The sequence below is a fragment of the Glycine soja genome, chromosome 6 (assembly GCF_004193775.1).
Source record: "Glycine soja cultivar W05 chromosome 6, ASM419377v2, whole genome shotgun sequence".
Taxonomy (NCBI): Eukaryota; Viridiplantae; Streptophyta; class Magnoliopsida; order Fabales; family Fabaceae; genus Glycine; species Glycine soja.
Genome location: NC_041007.1, coordinates 32,455,427 through 32,473,317, shown reverse-complemented (window position 1 = coordinate 32,473,317; position 17,891 = coordinate 32,455,427). Strand labels below are relative to the sequence as shown.

The 17,891-nt window shown below is 33.5% G+C and overlaps 1 protein-coding gene across 1 annotated transcript; it reads right to left on the bottom strand.

Annotated features, from left to right (window-relative positions):
* Window positions 1-676: 676 nt before the first annotated feature.
* On the bottom strand, window positions 677-6,083 carry LOC114416791 (ubiquitin-conjugating enzyme E2 36-like). Its single transcript, XM_028381803.1, has 8 exons — window positions 5,921-6,083; window positions 5,547-5,574; window positions 5,087-5,173; window positions 3,864-3,922; window positions 1,742-1,783; window positions 1,592-1,665; window positions 1,067-1,164; window positions 677-983 (listed from the first exon to the last, which is right to left on the bottom strand). Exons 1-8 carry the CDS (start codon window positions 5,954-5,956, stop codon window positions 946-948), a joined length of 462 nt encoding a protein of 153 aa, XP_028237604.1. The 5' UTR covers window positions 5,957-6,083; the 3' UTR covers window positions 677-945.
* Between the last annotated feature and the right edge of the window lie 11,808 nt (window positions 6,084-17,891).

Genomic DNA, 17,891 nt, shown 5'->3' with positions numbered 1-17,891 from the left:
ATATTAATATAAAATAACTGTCATAAAAAGATCTGATTAATTTTCATCGGTAACATGAGCACACACGGAGTGTCTTTGCATGTATACCTCTACTATCACTTGTGCAAGCGTGGCTTGAGGTGTTACCATTTGAAAATATTCGCCCACCTGCCCAGATTACTGAGTTCCAGAATTCGGGTCTTTACCTCCAAAATAAAGTAAATAGAATCTCATTGTCATTTTAATACCTAAAACTAAGGAAAACTCAAATAAATCCCTAAAATTCTTCAAGGTTTCATGCAAGTCCCTAAATTAACCCTTTTTTTTTCCTTCTCATTTTAGTCCCTAGTCTAGGACTTGGGTGATAATAATAACAAAAATTTAGGGACCAAAATGAGGAAAAAAGGTTAGTTTCAGGAACTTAAATGAAACCAAAATGAGAAAAAAAGGGTTGGTTTCAATGAATACAAATTTCAGGAACAAAATTAGCCATTTTTCCCTCAAAATAATCCAGACTACCTGGCCACTGGATTGGAACCACTATTATTCACACTTCGGACACAACAAAAAGCTCTCAGAACATTGTAAAAAAATATAATTACTTTTTCTCTAATAAGTACTTATGGAGAAATTTATCCAACCATGCCATAACCAATCAAATCTTTGACTGATTCATTGAGATAAAGAGAACAGAAACTAAATCACAAATTTTGGCCTTTGATGTTGAGAATACCAAATTACTTCAGTCAACGACTGAAGCACGTTCTAAATTGTTAGATAGGTAAATGATCAACACATATATTCATACAAGTTCCAACATAAGGCAGCTTCCAAGAGAAGAAATTAACAGGTAACTGGAAGCTGCTAGGAATATTAATTCGAATAGTTCATACATAAATTCCTGTAGATTTCCAATATAAAATGGTTACAATTGTTATTTTGGAGCCATAAGTTTGAAGCCTATCATCAGGCGCCACTAGCATATAATTGGGTCCATTCCTTCGCTGCATAGTTCAATGCCACATTTTAATAAGGGGATATTTTCCATCATTATCATTGTTTATATACAAATCACACAAAAACATACCTGTTTCGACAGCCTCGGCCTCGTTAGATTTCCAATGCTTGGCAATGTTCTCAGAAAGTGGATCATCTGGGTTTGGTGCACTCAATAGAGCTTGAATGCTAGAAGATGCCAACAAACTCATATTATTAGTACATAATACTCTTTCCGATTGATAGCAGGTTAATAAAATAGTTTCCATTGACTTGCCCCACAACATTCTCCTCATTGTGAACATTCTAGTTGGTCATGTCAAGAGCCAAGCACCCGATGATTAAAAAAACTAAAGGGTCCTTTAGTTTCAGAAAACATTTTCTATTTTCACTTTCTGAATGTTTTCATTGTTTTTATGTTTTTATACAAACTTGAAAACAGAAAATAAAATTAATATAGAAAACATTTTATCAAAGATACAAAAAATAAGGCAAAGTCTGAAAGGCACAAACAATTATTATAGTTTCTCAAAAACAGTTTTATCAAACAATAAAGAAAAACTATTCTTCCATTCCATACCAGCAACATTTAGTAGCCTAAAAGAAAACAAGATACCTTAATAGAACAGTGCGTATCTGAAGTGCAGGACTCCACTTATCTTTCAGAATATCAAGACATATCCTGCCAAGCTAAATTAAACAAGAACTTGTAAGAGAAAAATAACTACTAAAAAAGAAATGAGAAGTTAGGGAAAGCAAAATGCACCTTATCAATGTTCGGATGATATATTTTTGTTAGAAACCTAACCTGTGAAAAGCAATGCACATTTAAAACCATCAAAAAGGTATCAAAGTCAACAGAATAAGAGGAAACCATACAATCACACAGGATTTTGAGATAATAAAAGATTCTTGAAAAGGGATGAAAAGAGACTTGAGAGAGCCACCATGGACAACTCAAGTCCCAATCAGATACCTAGGAGAGCTGTAGGTACACCACTTCCCTAATTCATTATAAGTGGAGAGCAACCCTCATCATATGAGCTAGCTTTTGGGATTAAGTTAGGTCCAAACCCACACATTCTAAGATGATATTAGAGCCTATCCTAGATCCATTCAAAGGGCCACCTACCATGTTATTCATGCATCAAGCCCAAAAGTGCTGGATGTGAGGGGGTGCATTGAAAAAAATCCAAGTCTCACATTGGCTAGAGATAGTGCCAAGATAGAGTATATTAATGGAGGACAACCCTCACCCTATAAGTTAGCTTTTGGTGTTGAGTTAGGCCCAAACCCATTCTAAGAACCGTGCAACTTTTAAGAGTAGCTCAGAGGATCAAACCAGATGGGAAAACAAAACATTATGAGACCCCAACTTAAGGAGGAAAGATTTAAATTTAAAGGAAATAAAAAAGACATTGAGCTGGTTTGTTTAAACTTTAAAAAATCAATTTTAAAATAAGCGTTTTTAGATAAGCAGATAGGATTTGCTTCTCAAAATAAGCAGAAAACAGTTTTTTTTTAAGCAGAAACAATTTAGACAAACACACTAAGAAAATAGAAAGCTACTTATTTTATTAAATAAGTGTTTTTTTTAAGAAATAAGTTTAAACAAACTCACCCATTATTATTAATTAATATCAGTTCAAAGTATTTATTGTGCCATTGTCAATAAGGGAAGGTGTGAATAAAAAGACATAATAGAGAAAAATACTGTTCTTTAACTAGCAAAGAAATCCTATTAGATCTTAAATAGCAAAAACTAAAACAGAGTTTGTTAGCTTCTGTCAATTGCAAGGCAAGGGACTTGAGATCCAAATTGGAAGTATGTGATTCTAGTGGGGGGTTACAAGGCCTCGGACTCTAACAATAGCTAGCTTCTGTGGTGTCATCTCAAGATTCTTATCAAATGGTATCAAAACTTTCCACCAAGTCTCCCAATAGCAAAGGAGTGGTGCAAGTGGTGATGTTGACATTGTAGTGTTCATCCAGGACTAATCAAAAGGGCTGGGGCACAGCCACATCCCACACCCGCACTGGGCTGTGAAGCATGGTGGGTAGTTAGGATCTAATTACAAGGTATGGGACTTGAGTTCCACAATAGATGTACAGAATTCTGGTGTCAGGTTTATAAGGCCTTGGGCTCTCCAACTACAATGGTTGTCTTTGGTGGTGTGGTTCTCCCAACATTCATATCACAAATACAATATCTTAAACCATAAGCAATTGAGTAAATTACACACGCCTCTCCTCCTTTATTAAAACTTGCACAAACCTTATTGCTGGTATGAAGTTGGTTCAGGTGATTTTGTGAGATGGATAATTGATGGCTTGGTTAGCATAATTTTATTTGCTTTCTGAAACCTATAATTGTTCATTTGGCTTATGGGTTTCCTGGAATGGGGTTGGTTCAATGGTTTTGTTGCTCACGGTGGTGTTCATTTGGCTTATAGGTTTTACTGGTATGATAGTTTGATTGAGTTTTCTGCAACCTTTTTTTTTTTCCATCAAAATTGTCCCATACTTGAAGGAGGAAGACAAGGACATTTTCAGAAAAAATACTCATTAAATGTCATACACATCACTTACTACTGTCAAATGTTTGGACAACATTTAGAGGGATTTGTATATATTTTAAAAACCGAGGGGAGACATCTATAATTTCCTTAAACCTCAAGGGAGGTTTGTGTAGCTTTTAAAAATTGAGGGGAGACATCTCTAATTTCCTTAAACCCCGGGGGAGGTTTGTGTAGTTTACTCTAAGCAATTATCCAGCTAACACTTTTACAACTTAGTTTCATTTCTTTTTGGTGTATAAGAATCCGGTAGAAACTTAACACCAAAAGAATGCCATGGTGCCATTAGAAAGAATAATAGTAAATATGTACCTTTGGAGCAGCCATTGGATATTCTTCTGGCAAAAATAGTTCTAACTTGAAAACGCCTCCTAGTAATACAAATAATAATAAATCAGCAAAAACATGAAGGATAGACATATTTAAGAAAATAATGGAATTATAAATATCATTGCCATCACAGACATTAAAAGTAAACAAGACGATAACCATCCATTATTCCCAAATGCAGAATCAAGAAAGAAGGAACTAACATCTGATCTAAGAAAAACTTACTGCTTTACTTCAATGTTGCTTTAGTTAAAACTGTTTAACTGAATAGATAACACAAACACTGTATGTAAGCATGAACAACATTGAATCTAGTTTGGTTATCAAAACATGCTAGTAAAAAAGAAAAATTGGCTTTTCTATTTAATCTAATGCAGATGACCCTAAACTAAAAATGAACTATAAAGCAGTTCCTTTACACATGAGAAGAGCACACTATTGAAATTGATCATCTAGATGGTAAGAAAAATAATGTCAACAGTCAAAAATATTATTGGGTCATTGATAAGGAAAAATAATGAGAACTGATAAATACAAAATAATACCTCGCTTCATCTCACAAACAATAAACCCAAAAAACTACCAGCAAACTTCTATGTAAGTAGCCACAAATAGAGTAATAGTTTGTTTGGTTTGGCAAGTAGGCCACAACTAGAGTAATAGTTTGTTTGGTTTTGAATTTTCCAAACCAAAACCCATTGCTGGACATGATAGTGTTTCAAATCTTGTTTGGCTACTTTTTATTTGAATCAAGTTTGCTCATGAATGAGGGTTAGGAGAGAAGCAAACTTTACTAGCATTTACATTGGGGATTTGGATTATTAGGGATAAAAACATTAACTTTACATTTTATACTCACTTTTCAGGTCACTTCATTTCATATCCATTTAAACCAAATTAATTTTACAAAATCATTTAAAGTAAACCTTGCACATGCTCACCTAAACACATACCAAGACAAATAGCATACAACTAAAAAATAAAAGGTAATTGAACAGAATTTCTGTGGCATAAAATCATTCCGAGAATACATTTGACTGTAGAACATAATTGCTAACAAAATCTCCATGTACTTCCTAATTCCTAAAAATACCCAAAACAAAAGGAATTTTCCCCTACATTACTAGTAAGTATAGTTTAAACAGAGACAACATGCTTTTAAGTAGATGAAGGAAGCATAATTAAGCTGTCAAACCCAATACTACCTTCATAAGGCGACTGGGTAGGCCCAAGGATCATCACATTGAAATATCGCATATTCTCTTCAGAGGGGGAGGCACTAATACCAGGTGCTGCATCAGCAGATCATCATTAATATCAGAGACTGAAACAATCAAGAAATAAGCAGAATAAAATCAAAAGGATAAAAAGTCACAACCCTTGCATCATTATTTGGATTATTAAATCACCAAGGTAAAAATATTTAACATATCCTAGAAGACACTAGGATTCTATTTTTATTTTTATTTGATGCTATGATCGACCCTGCGCTTTGATCATTTGAAAAGATATCAACAAAACACAAAGACAAGACACTATGTAAAGCTTAAAAAAATGGACAAATACAATCAATTAAACTTAGAGCAAGCTTATAACGCACTGAAATAAACTGAGAACAAATTTTTCATATAAATAAAAAAAGGCAAAGTTCGAATAACTAGTTACCTGGCTCACTGAGCAAACGCTGCGTTTCCTGTTGAGGTAGGAGAAAAAATAGTGTTCAAAACATTCAGAAAGATCAAAATTAAAAAAAAAATTGAAAAACCCAGAATCGCAGTTCATTTCCAACGAAGATCAAAAGCAAAAGGGTAGCTGAATCCCCAAATTGTAACACCAAAAGACGCTTCAATTTTTATTTTATTTTTTTAAGTTTTCCTTCATGTGGCAACTGAATTTAAACATAGGGCAATTTGGGAATTCGCACGGGAAGAAGCAGAAAATCCATAAGCGGGTTTCGAGTTTCTTTCGTTTTCTCAGAAACCAAAGAAATCGATCAGAGAAATTGAAATTGGAATAACAACGAGGAAATGAGTACGAACCTTGATGATTCTTCGAGGGAGGTTGCTGTTGGCCATTGTCGAGTTCGATTGCAAAACGTGCAATAGGGTTTCTAGAGAGAGAGAGAGAGAGAGAGAGAGAGAGTTTCTCTCAGTGAGACAGAAATGAACAATGCTGAGATCGAAAAACTTTATTTTCAATCAGCAAACACTCTATTAAAATGAAAAAAAAAAAGGAAAAGAAAGCAACAATTTTTTAAGAGTTTAATAGGCAAAAGGTTTTTACAACCAATTAAAAAATGTTTTTTCATAATAATAATAATAATAATTTTTATATTATTATTATGAGTTTAAATATGTTGATTTTTTTAAGAAAATAGAATAATTTGTGTTATTTTTCTTTACAGAATAATATATATATATATATATATATATATATATAATATTTTTATGTATACTTTAATTTAATTATGCATAATTTAATATGAAAAAAATTGTAACGTTTTTATTTTCTTTAAACGAGTGTTTTGAAAAAAAAAATTATTCATCTAGAGCTAATACCTTAATAAGTTGAAATTATAAGAATGTGAGCAAGGGAGTGCTCTGCTGGGATTTTGGAGAGTCCTTTTACAAAGAATCATCCCTCAAGTCATCCATTATGCCACAAACACAAACTGCTCTTCAGAAATAATATTAGGCAAGACCCCCTTCAACCAGTTTGCCAAAGATTTGGATAGGACCTTATAAATAACATTACAAAGTTATTGGCATGTAATCCTTCATAGAGGCTGGGTTATCACCTTTGGGTATTAAAGATTTTGATCTTTAATTTAGTTTTTTAGTGTTAATTTGATCTTTAAAATGTTAGTATATTTTGTTGTGATATATTTTAGCTTAAAAAATGTACTCAATTTTTTTTATATACATTTTTCACTTTTTAAAATTATTAATTTTTAAATTAATTTGGGTTTGCGAACCAATTTGTTCATCCGCGGATTTTTGTGGGCCGGATACGGACCTTAAGAAAAAATTCATTTATTTTGCAAACTGGACTTATCCGAACAGTCTAAAACACGAGTTTCACGGGTCGGGCCTTAAACGAGCCAAACCGGTTCATATACCCATCCTTAGTTTTGGTGCATTCGAAAAAATGCATCATGAACTTCATCTTTAGATAATGGAACACTCAACATACAATTAACTTCTGAAGTAACTACTAGCTGCAAAACCTCCACCACTACATCATAGGAACCAATAGATTCACTGAAAATATTTGAAAAATAGTTTTGAGCAACTTGGCATAGCCCTACCTACCTCAAGATTGCTTCTCCTTGCTCATTCAATAGTTGTTTGATACCATTAACCTTTTTCCTCACTAATGCCATGGAGTGGAAGAACTTCGAGTTATAGCCTCCCTTCTGGAGCAAAAGCATTTTCGCTCTCTGCCTCCAATAAACATTGCTCCTAGGAGGCTTGGGAACTAGGACCTACTAATAAAAAAATGAACAACTTTTGATGAGATTCCTACAACACTTGAACAACCCATATCATTGGTTATCAAGTTCTCCCTCCTTTTTTTCTTCTCTTTTTGTTCCATGGTCTCCTCCTTTGTAGGTTCTAATGGTGTCCCACTAATCACTATAGCTCCCTCCAATGGTTGAGAGATATTTGGTATCTGTTGATTTCCTTGATTATTAGTCACCACCTTTTTTGTGGGGTATTAATGTTCCCCTCATTTTGTGGGATATAGTGTGTGCTTCCATTATTGGCATTTAAGCCAGTCATAACCTCCCCTTGATTTCCACTATAATTCTTGACATATGAGACCCAATCACCCTAACCGTCCCTTAGCCATTGTGAACCACCAGTTCCCCTACCCCTCCTGTTCTTTGTCCTCAAATCAGCCCCCTCATTCTTGCTGCCCATCATCATCCACCAGAGTGAAGATTTTATCACATAATTTCTCAATGTGCCCTAAGGGGTTCCACATAAGAAACAGAAAGCCCCAAGATGCTCATACTTGAACTTAACAACCATCCAATCACTACTTGACTTCTTCACCTTCTTCTCCTTCTTAAGGGCAGCACGAACACCCACTCGAACCCTAACTCTCATGTATGATCACCATGAACCCGTGTTATTATTCTCATCGTATTCCATAAAGGAACCAATGAAATTCCCCAGGTTGCCCAATGATTGAGGTCATAAATCCTATAGGTGTGATACCCTAAATCTATTATGAATAAACATGCACTTTTCCTTTACATGTAAACTCATTTCAATAAATGTTCATTAACGCAATTGTGAAAACATTTTACCTTAAGAAAACATGAGTATTTTTTTCTTTTTATTCCTCTATACATACAAGTCTTGACAGAATATAAGTCATTCAATAAAGACATAAGGGTTTCGAATATAAACCACACACCTTTTAAATGAAAGAGAAAAGGAAAATGATATAAAAGGTGATGACTGCATATACAAGCAAAATATTTGAAACCTAGGTCTATATAAATTGATTTGTATTCTTTTATTATCAATTTCATATAGAGTTTTTGTGATATTATTTTAGATCACTTTCTTAGATTAGTAGTTAATCTCTTTTCTATTTATTTTTTCTAATAATTTTCTTTTTCTTTACCCTACTTTTCCATTAGATATATATTGGTTTGTTTTGCTTCAACCACTTTCCTCCCAGTGAGTATACTTTTAAAATTATGAATGTATTTTTTTAAGTGAAGTATATATTTAAATATTTCTTCCATTTTATAATCAACATTTCCTTATCAAAATTAATAAAATTAATTACCAAACAATGTTTATAAGAATATCAATTATATAGTATTTGGTTATTTTGTTCAAATAAAATTAAGTGAAGTATATTATTTGTCAAAAATATGTTCATCCTTATTTTATTTAATAAAAAATTAAATTCCTCATATTAGTTATATTAGTATAAAATTTTGATAATTATAATTAAGTTAATAATATATATTTTTAAATTAGGTTTATGCATAGTAGTTGACAGAAGCTAAGATGGTTTAATTGACATAGTTATGTTCAACTTCACTAATCTTAACCTTCAACATGCTTATCTATATTTAATTTTAAATCAAATATCCGAATAAGATAGAAAAAAACTTATACGATGTACCTTAATTTTATTTCAATTTTCATATATAAATGTTTATCATTTATTTTAATTTCTTCAAATTATTAGTTTTTACTTTTAAAAGTCTTAAATACTATTAATTTTTCTTATCAATGATTTGTTTTCAACTAAATATATTTAAATTTTCTTAAATGTTATACCAATAATAATAATACAAAAGTAAGTCTTTTCATAACATTCAATTATAAGACATTTTATAATTTTAAGATTTTAAAGAATAAATATAACATCTTAAAGAATAATAAATACTCATTTAGTATCATAAATATAAAATAATTATAAAGCATATAAGAATAGTGTAGTTGTTATAATTAATATCATCATATTTCTGATTCACTAAAAATGAAAAAATAATTACTACAAAAGAAATAAGATAAAATAGTAACATAAAAGTAGCATGTAATAACATTTTAAAAGTTAGCAATAAGTATAATTAATATTTTTTATATACAAATAATCCTTATTGTAATTTAATTGTAAGTAAATCATATAATAGTTCTTATAGATAAATAATTTTAAAAAGTAAATGTAATGAAATTAAAATCAAAGAACAAATAATAATAATAATAATAACAATAATAATAATAATAATAATAATAATAATAATAATAATAATAATAATAATAATAATAATAATAATAATAATAATAAAATAATAATAATAATAATAATAATAATAATAATAATAATATAATAATAATAATAATAATAATAATAATAATAATAATAATAATAATAATAATAATAATAATAATAATAATAATAATAATAATAATAATAATAATAATAATAATAATAATAATAATAATAATAATAATAATAATAATAATAGACAAATTTATTGTATGATCGAAACTACAATTTATGTTATAATGAGTTTCTATTTTGACAATTAAAATTAATTTTGATATTTTTATACATGTTTTTTATTTCAAAAATTTAAATGAATGTTAATTTTGATATTAAATAATAACATTAAATATTATGTTACTACTCATGCACATTTAATTTTTTAAAAAATATCAAACAAAAAAGAGAAAAAAATGAAGTTTACAAATGAAAAAAAAATATCTTTCAATACTTTAGTCACTTTTTAGAAATTTAAAAAAGTAACTATAGTAATCATTATGCATAAATAAATTTATTGTAACAACTAATATAATTAAAATTCTTAAATTGTAATGTAAATGTCCATTTTTTTTCTACACTATTTCAATTTTCTATTCCACATTGCCTTGCTTTTTTATAAAAAAAAAAGAAGGAATTTTAATATCTTCATGCCTTCACGGGTTTTACTGTTTGGATTTGCGCTAGTGGTCGGTCGGGTAAAGATTCAGTTCGAACGAAATTAATGTCTTATCTTTACTTCCCTTTTATCTCCAATAAAAAATAAGTAAAGAGGGACAACTGTCACACCCTAATTTCGTCCAGGGACCATTGTTTGTCAGCATGCGACCTTTGTTTGACCATCTCAAAATGTTTAACACCCATCGTTATGAAATCCGTAAAGTTCCGAGATGTTTCAAGAAGAAACTGGTCAAAAACACGAAAACGGGAGTGTATTTAGCAAAGTGAGGTGTGTGTAAATAAATTGTTACACTCTAATTTTATCCGAGGACCATTGTTGATATGTTCAGAAGGCTTAACACTCATCGCGGTGGAATCCGTAAAGTTTCGTGAGATTTCGGAAAGAAAACGGCCAAAAACACAAAAATGGGGGGTAAACTTATCAAGATAGGGGTGTAAATAGCAATTTGAATCTAGGCCATTCCAAAACATTTTGGAAGTTGGGTTGCTTAAGGAGGAAGCAACTGGGCGGCAAGCTCCTCCACGTTGTTGAAAAATGGTTTCCGAGGCTTCTATGGCTTCCGTAACGCTTCCGTAAAATTTCCAAAAAGCTTGGGTAATCATATTTCACTTAACATTGGTGAAAGGGACGAGAAAAAAAAGATGAAAATCAAATCCGAAACACTTCCGTAAGGCTTCCGTAACTTTTCCATAAAGTACGAAAAGGGGGGTGAACTTAGTAATTGGGGTGCGCTTAGAAATCTTCCTCAAGAAGCCTCTGGGCAGTAAGCACCTCCCTTTTTCCCTATAAATAGGGGAGGGGGTGGGCTTTTTGAAAATGTTCATGACCCCTAAGCTATGCATTTCGGCTATTTTGGGCAAAAAACATGTTTTCGTGAAGAAAAATTGAGTCGAAGTGCTTCCGTAATGCTTCTGTAACGCTTCTGTAAGCGATTCTGTGGAAATTCTTCATCGTTCTTCACCGTTCTTCGTTCGTTCTTCATCGTTCTTCAGTCTTCAACCGGTAAGTTCCCAAAATCGAATCTTTCAATTCATTCTATGCACCCTTATTGGTCCCTACTTGTTTTGTATACTTGCACTTTAATTTCGCTTACTTTTAGTTTTCTTTTCTTCTGCTTTAACGAGATTTTTACCGTTTATTTAAGCCGTTTTCTCACCTAATAAATGATAAAATGAATTTCAACTGATCATTTGTGTTGTAATCTCGTTTAATTAATGTTAAAACAAAATCTAACCGATCATTCACGTTGTAATCACGGTTAAACCAAAAAAAGGTAAAAATATAATAATAATAATAAAATAATCAAGAAAAATCAATCGAACGTTTTTTCTTTGAAAGTTTCCTTGAATGAATTGACTAATAACCAAAGTGAAACTAAGGCTAAAATCAACTCACAAATCAAGTTTTGTCCGCAAAAGTCACTTAGAACCGTTTTAAGGTCCAATGCCTTAAACGGTCCTCTTTGCTTTTATCGGTTAACATGGACAGTTCAAAAGCATAAAATCAACCGATAACTTTACCGCTTGTGCAAGAACTACGTAGGTCTGATTTTGATGCAATCCTCCCTAGGAAGGGACCAATCACTAGAACCATGAGCAAGAGGCTCCAAGAAGATTGAGCTAGAGCTACTGAAGAAGGCCCTAGAGTTCTCATGAACCTTAGGGTAGATTTCTGAGCCCATGGGCCAAGGTTGGGTCCAATTATCTTTGTACATATTAGAATAGGATGTCATTATATTTGGTCCTTGTATTTAGGGCTCCATATTGTAGGTAGGGTACCCTAGAAATATAGGATTTTTCAGCCCTTGTATTTTTGGGCACCTAGACTAGTTTTTGTATTAGGGGTAGTTTTGTAATTTCACATGCACTAAGTGGATATTTGATGTGTGTGGTTGGAAATAAATTTAATTGAATTGGTAGAAGCCCAATCCAATTAAATTTTAGAGGGGGAGGTGAGTATTTGCTTACTACACCTCATTGCCACATCATATAGTCACACTTTGTGCATGTCCTTCTTGCTTTTCATGCCTCATGACACCTAAGCACACTTAGTGGAGAATCTTGGAATTGATCTTGGATTAGTGGGATGAACCATAACTAAAATTCACTAATCATAATTAGTGAAATTTTGGCTCCAAGGTTTGGCTCCACAAATTCAATTTCAAATTCAAGTGAAATTTGAATTTCCCTCCAATTTTGTGTGACACTTAGGCTATAAATAGAGGTCATGTGTGTGCATTTTTTTTCAACTTTGATCATTTGATTATTAACTTCAGATTTCAGAGCTCTTTTTGAGCACAAAATTTCGCGCTCTTCTCTCCCTCTCCCTTCATTCATCTCCTTCTTCCTCCAAGCTCTTATCCATGACCTCCTATGGTGGTGAGCTTCTTCTAGACTCATCTTGTCCTTGAAGTGGCGTCTCCTCTCTCTCTTCCTTCTCCATTCCGCTGCCATTTATCTTCCAAGAAGCAAAGGAATCCATTGATGAAGAAGATCCTAGGCCTACAAGCTCTAATGGAGCTTGCATCATGTGGTGTCAGACATCTTCATCTTGGTGATGTTTTTTTGCTTCCTCTATCTTTTTGTTCGGTGAATTCTCTTCAATTCCTTGTTCTTCATCTTATTCTCCATGTATATCCTCCATTGTCTTGTGGTTTGGTGCTGTTTAGAGTAGATTCAAAAAAAATAAACCAATTAAATCTTAGATCTACACTTGTTCTTGCATTTCTATGGTTCAAATTTTGTAGATCTACTCTTGAATCATGTTTTTGTGTTGATTTTAGGTTCTATCATTTTTCATTCATAATATTCTTGTGCTGAACCTTAGATCTAAATTTTCTTCCAAAATATTGATTAGAAAAAAAAAACACAAAAATCTAAGTGTAAATCACTTAATCCATGTTGTCTTAGAGTCATGTTTAGTCATAGTAATTGTCACATTATGTTCTAAGTTTGTGTTGAATTTTTATTTTGTTGATTGAATTCCAGATACATTTGTTCATGTATTCTTGTCATTCTTAGCCTATCTTTTGAATTTTGAGTCTAATTCATGCATGTTATTTAGTTCATAACATGTTCTAAATCAATTCCTAGAAGTAGTCTTGTTGTTGAACTCTTTTTTTTTTGTTTTCTAAGTTTCCTACATGATGCCTATGATGAAGTTGAGTTGTGGTGCTGAGTTGTGGCTGGATTTGTGAATCAAAATAAGTCTTAAGCTCTCTTGAATTGTGTTATTCAATATAATTGAGCATAAGCAAACACAAATTGTAACTATCCAAGCCTTAAGCAACATAAACACTACTCTTGATTTCTAGGTTGAAATCGCTGGTTCTGGCAGCTTGAACATACGAACTTGTATAAATTACTGGGAATTGGTCACTACGTTTTTTGAGCTGAAAGTTTTACTGAATTTTCTAGACATCTGGAACAAAATTATAAAAAAAGAACCAAGCTATTTGGATTAAAGGAAAAAATAAGAAAAATCGCACAAGTTGGAAGACAAATCAGTGTCCAGGAAAAAAAAAGTGAAAGGAAAGTGTGCTTGTTGTTTTGGCTCAAAATTTATTCTATAATTGGTGCCTATTTTATACCAATCCTAGTTCTGAAATTTAAATTGAAAATTATTGTGAAAACAAGTGCCAAAACTATAGGTTTCTTGAGTCTTTTTTTTTTTGGTTTGTCTACTCTACTCTAGAGCCATTCTAGGTTTCTCTTTGAGTCCTAGCTTGCTTTTTGTGCTTTTCATTGCTTTAATTGTTTAATAATACTTGAAAATTTGTCTTGTTAAAACTCTATTGGTTTAGCTTTCATTTCATTTTTTTTTGTCTTTGGTTATTGCTTGTCTCTTTGTTTCCTTGGTTGTGAGTTGCCATATAGGGAATTGGAAAGGAGGATTGGTGCCATATCTTGAAGAATTTGAGTCAAGAAGAAATGGGCCAACCACCTTAAGAGCTATTGGACTAAGAAGCACTCCAAATTGAGTGAAACACTAAAGAGAGAATAGCCACCACAATTGAGGACTTTTTTTTTCTTTGTAATTTTGTAATTGGCAATTTGCTTTGCTTTCAAATTTTGTAACAAAAAGGCCTTTCATTGGAAGTAAGTTGGGAGCCTCCGCTAGGTCACCCTACTTCCATTTGTGTGTAATAATTTTAGGCAATTTTCCCTTAGGATAGTGAGTGTTTTGTTGGGAACCTTAAATGAGGTCATCCAAACACTCTTAGGATCCGCCTAGTTTGCATTTCTTGCACTTTAATTTTTTGCTTACTTTCATAGCTTATTTCTTTTACCCTCCATTGTCAAACCACCTAGATAGCTTGCCTTTTACCAATTAGTTTTTACCTTATCTTTCACACCTCTTTTAGTGTTTATTTTGGCTAGTTTCAACCATAGTTTCTTTTACCTTTTGTTTTCAAACCCCCAACAAGAAAGAACCATAACTTAGGAACCAACATGAGTCTTCATTCTTCATCTAGTGTTAATGGTGAGGGTTCTACTCCTAAGGACTCCTTGTATAAGATATTATATGAGTTGAGATCCCTTAAGTTGTGGAAAGAAAAACAAGAGAGAAAAGAAAAAGGTAAAAAAAGAGTGGAAGAAATAAGTGAAGATGAAAGAGAGAAAATAAGAGAGGAAGAAAGAAGAAAAATAATGAAAGAAATGAAAAGAGAAAAACATGCCTCCTATAGTAGTCATGACTCTTGCAAGAGTTTAAGTGAAGAACTTAGCGACTATTATAGAGGGCGTCATAGTTCACATACTAAACATCACTCCCAAAGAAGAGAAAAGGATAAGAGGCCTCAAGAGGTTAACATTAGCCTCCCATATTTCCACGGAAAAGATAATGTTGAGGCCTACTTAGATTGGGAAATGAAGGTTGAACAACTCTTTGCTTGCCATCATATTAGCGAAGAGAGAAAAGTTCCATTGGCTACCCTTAGCTTTCAAGGGTATGCCCTCTATTGGTGGACTTCCCTTGTTAAAGAACGAAGGATTCATGGGGATCCTCCAGTAGAGTATTGGAATGATCTTAAGAGTGCCCTTAGGAAGAGGCACATTCCCTCCTACTATGAAAGGGAGCTTATGGACAAGCTCCAAAGGCTTAGACAAGGGAGTATGAGTGTTGAAGAATATAGACAACAAATGGAACTACTCCTTTTAAGAGCTGGACTTAGGGAGGAGGAAAGAACAAGCATAGCTAGGTTCCTTAGTGGGCTCAATATGGAAGTAAGGGACAAGGTTGAACTCCTTCCATATAGGGACCTAGATGAGCTAGTCCAACTTTGTATAAGAGTGGAGCAACAACTTAAAAGAAAGCCTTCTTCAAAATCTTATGGCTCTCACTCTTATCCAAGGAAGGACCAAGCCCATGGAATTTTAGGGGCTGCACCTTCAAAACCCAAGGAAGATAAGGGTAAGACCATAGAGAAATACACCCCTAAGAATAGTTCCTAAGAAAGGACTAGCAACATTAAATGCTTCAAATGTCTTGGGAGAGGTCACATTGCCTCTCAATGCCCCACAAAGAAAACCATGATCATGAGGGGTCAAGACATTTATAGTAGTCAAGAGGAGACTACTTCTTGCCCTTCCTCTAGTGGAAGTGAAGATGAAGTAAGGGGTGAAGAGTCTAGTGAGGAAGTCTACCCCCATGAAGAAGGTGACCTCTTAATGGTTAGAAGGCTCCTTGGAGGTCAATCTTGTGATCTATCTCAATCCCAAAGAGAGAACATCTTTCATACAAGATGCAAAATTTTAGATAAAAATTGTTCTCTCATTGTGGATAGTGGATCTTGTTGCAATTGTTGTAGCACAAGACTAGTTTCCAAGTTGAACCTCACTATCATTCCCCACCCAAAACCTTATAAACTTCAATGGCTCAATGATCAAGGGGAAATGATAGTTAACAAATAAGTGAATGTACCTTTCTCCATTGGGACATATAAGGATGAAGTTAATTGTGATATAGTTCCCATGGAGGCAGGACATATTCTTTTAGGAAGGCCGTGGCAATTTGATAGGAAGATCATTTATAATGGCCTAACTAATGAGATTACCCTCACCCATCTTGGCACTAAATTTGTGTTGCATCCTTAAACACCTTCACAAGTGGCCAAAGATCAACTAACTATGAAAGATAAGAGGGATGAGGAAGAAAAATTAGAAAAACAAAAGAAAAAGAAGGATAGTAAGGCCTTGTCTTCAAAGGCCAGGGGGAAGGAAAAAGAGGGAAAGGATTCCTCCAAGAAGATTTTTAAGAAGGAAAATCATTTTGCAACAAAAGGTGATATTAAAAGAGCACTCCTTCTTAAACAATCTTTCTGCCTTCTCCTATCAAGGGAAACATCCCTTAGCACTGCCACAATTCCTACATTTGAGACCTTACCCCCAAAGGTCCAAGAACTCTTACATGAATTTGGTGATATATTTCCCAAAGAGATACCCCCTGGGCTACCTCCTTTAAGGGGAATAGAACACCAAATAGATTTAGTCCCAGGAGCAAGCCTTCCTAATAGGCCAGCCTATAGGACTAACCCTCAAGAGATTAAGGAGATAGAGTCTCAGGTTAAAGAATTGTTGGAGAAGGGCTGGGTCCAAGAGAGCCTAAGCCCATGTGCTGTGCCAGTGTTGTTGGTGCCCAAAAAGGATGGTACGTGGAGAATGTGTACAGATTGCAGGGCCATCAACAACATCACTGTAAAGTATAGGCACCCCATTCCTAGACTTGATGATTTGCTTGATGAGTTGCATGGTGCCAATATCTTTTCAAAAATTGATCTTAAAAGTGGTTATCACCAAATCAGGATGAAAAAGGGTGATGAGTGGAAAACTGCTTTCAAGACCAAGTTTGGTTTGTATGAATGGCTAGTGATGCCTTTTGGGCTCACTAATGCACCAAGCACCTTTATGAGGCTTATGCATCATGTCTTAAGGGATTTCATAGGTAGATTTGTAGTTGTTTATTTTGATGATATTTTAGTGTATAGTAGGAGCCTAGATGATCACTTAGGACATCTCAGACAAGTTCTTTCAGTCCTTAGGAAAAACACCCTCTATGCAAATATAGAGAAGTGTACCTTTTGTGTAGATAATATAGTTTTCTTAGGTTTTGTAGTTGGTAGAAATGGGGTCCAAGTGGACTCTGAGAAAATCAAGGCCATCCAAGAATGGCCCACCCCAAAAAGTGTGGGAGATATTAGGAGCTTCCATGGGTTAGCAAGCTTCTATAGAAGGTTCGTTCCTAATTTCTCTACAATTGCATCACCTTTCAATGAGCTGGTGAAGAAGAATGTGGCATTTACCTGGGGTGAAAAACAAGAGCAAGCCTTTGCTTTGCTCAAAGAAAAGCTTACTAAGGCACCTGTTCTAGCTCTTCCTGACTTTTCTAAAACTTTTGAGCTAGAATGTGATGCCTCTGGAGTGGGAGTTGGAGCTGTATTGTTACAAGGTGGGCACCCTATTGCTTATTTTAGTGAAAAACTTCATAGTGCCACCCTCAACTACCCCACCTATGATTAAAAGCTTTATGCCTTA

Bases quoted from the DNA above. Each gene is read 5' to 3' on its own strand.
- LOC114416791 (XM_028381803.1), bottom strand. From the start codon at position 5,956: ATGGCCAACAGCAACCTCCCTCGAAGAATCATCAAG. The intron at 3,923-5,086 runs GTAGTATTGGGT...TTGTATTACTAG, and splicing joins TACCCAGTCGCCTTATGAAG to GAGGCGTTTTCAAGTTAGAA. The intron at 1,666-1,741 runs GTGCATTTTGCT...TGTTTAATTTAG, and splicing joins ATCATCCGAACATTGATAAG to CTTGGCAGGATATGTCTTGA.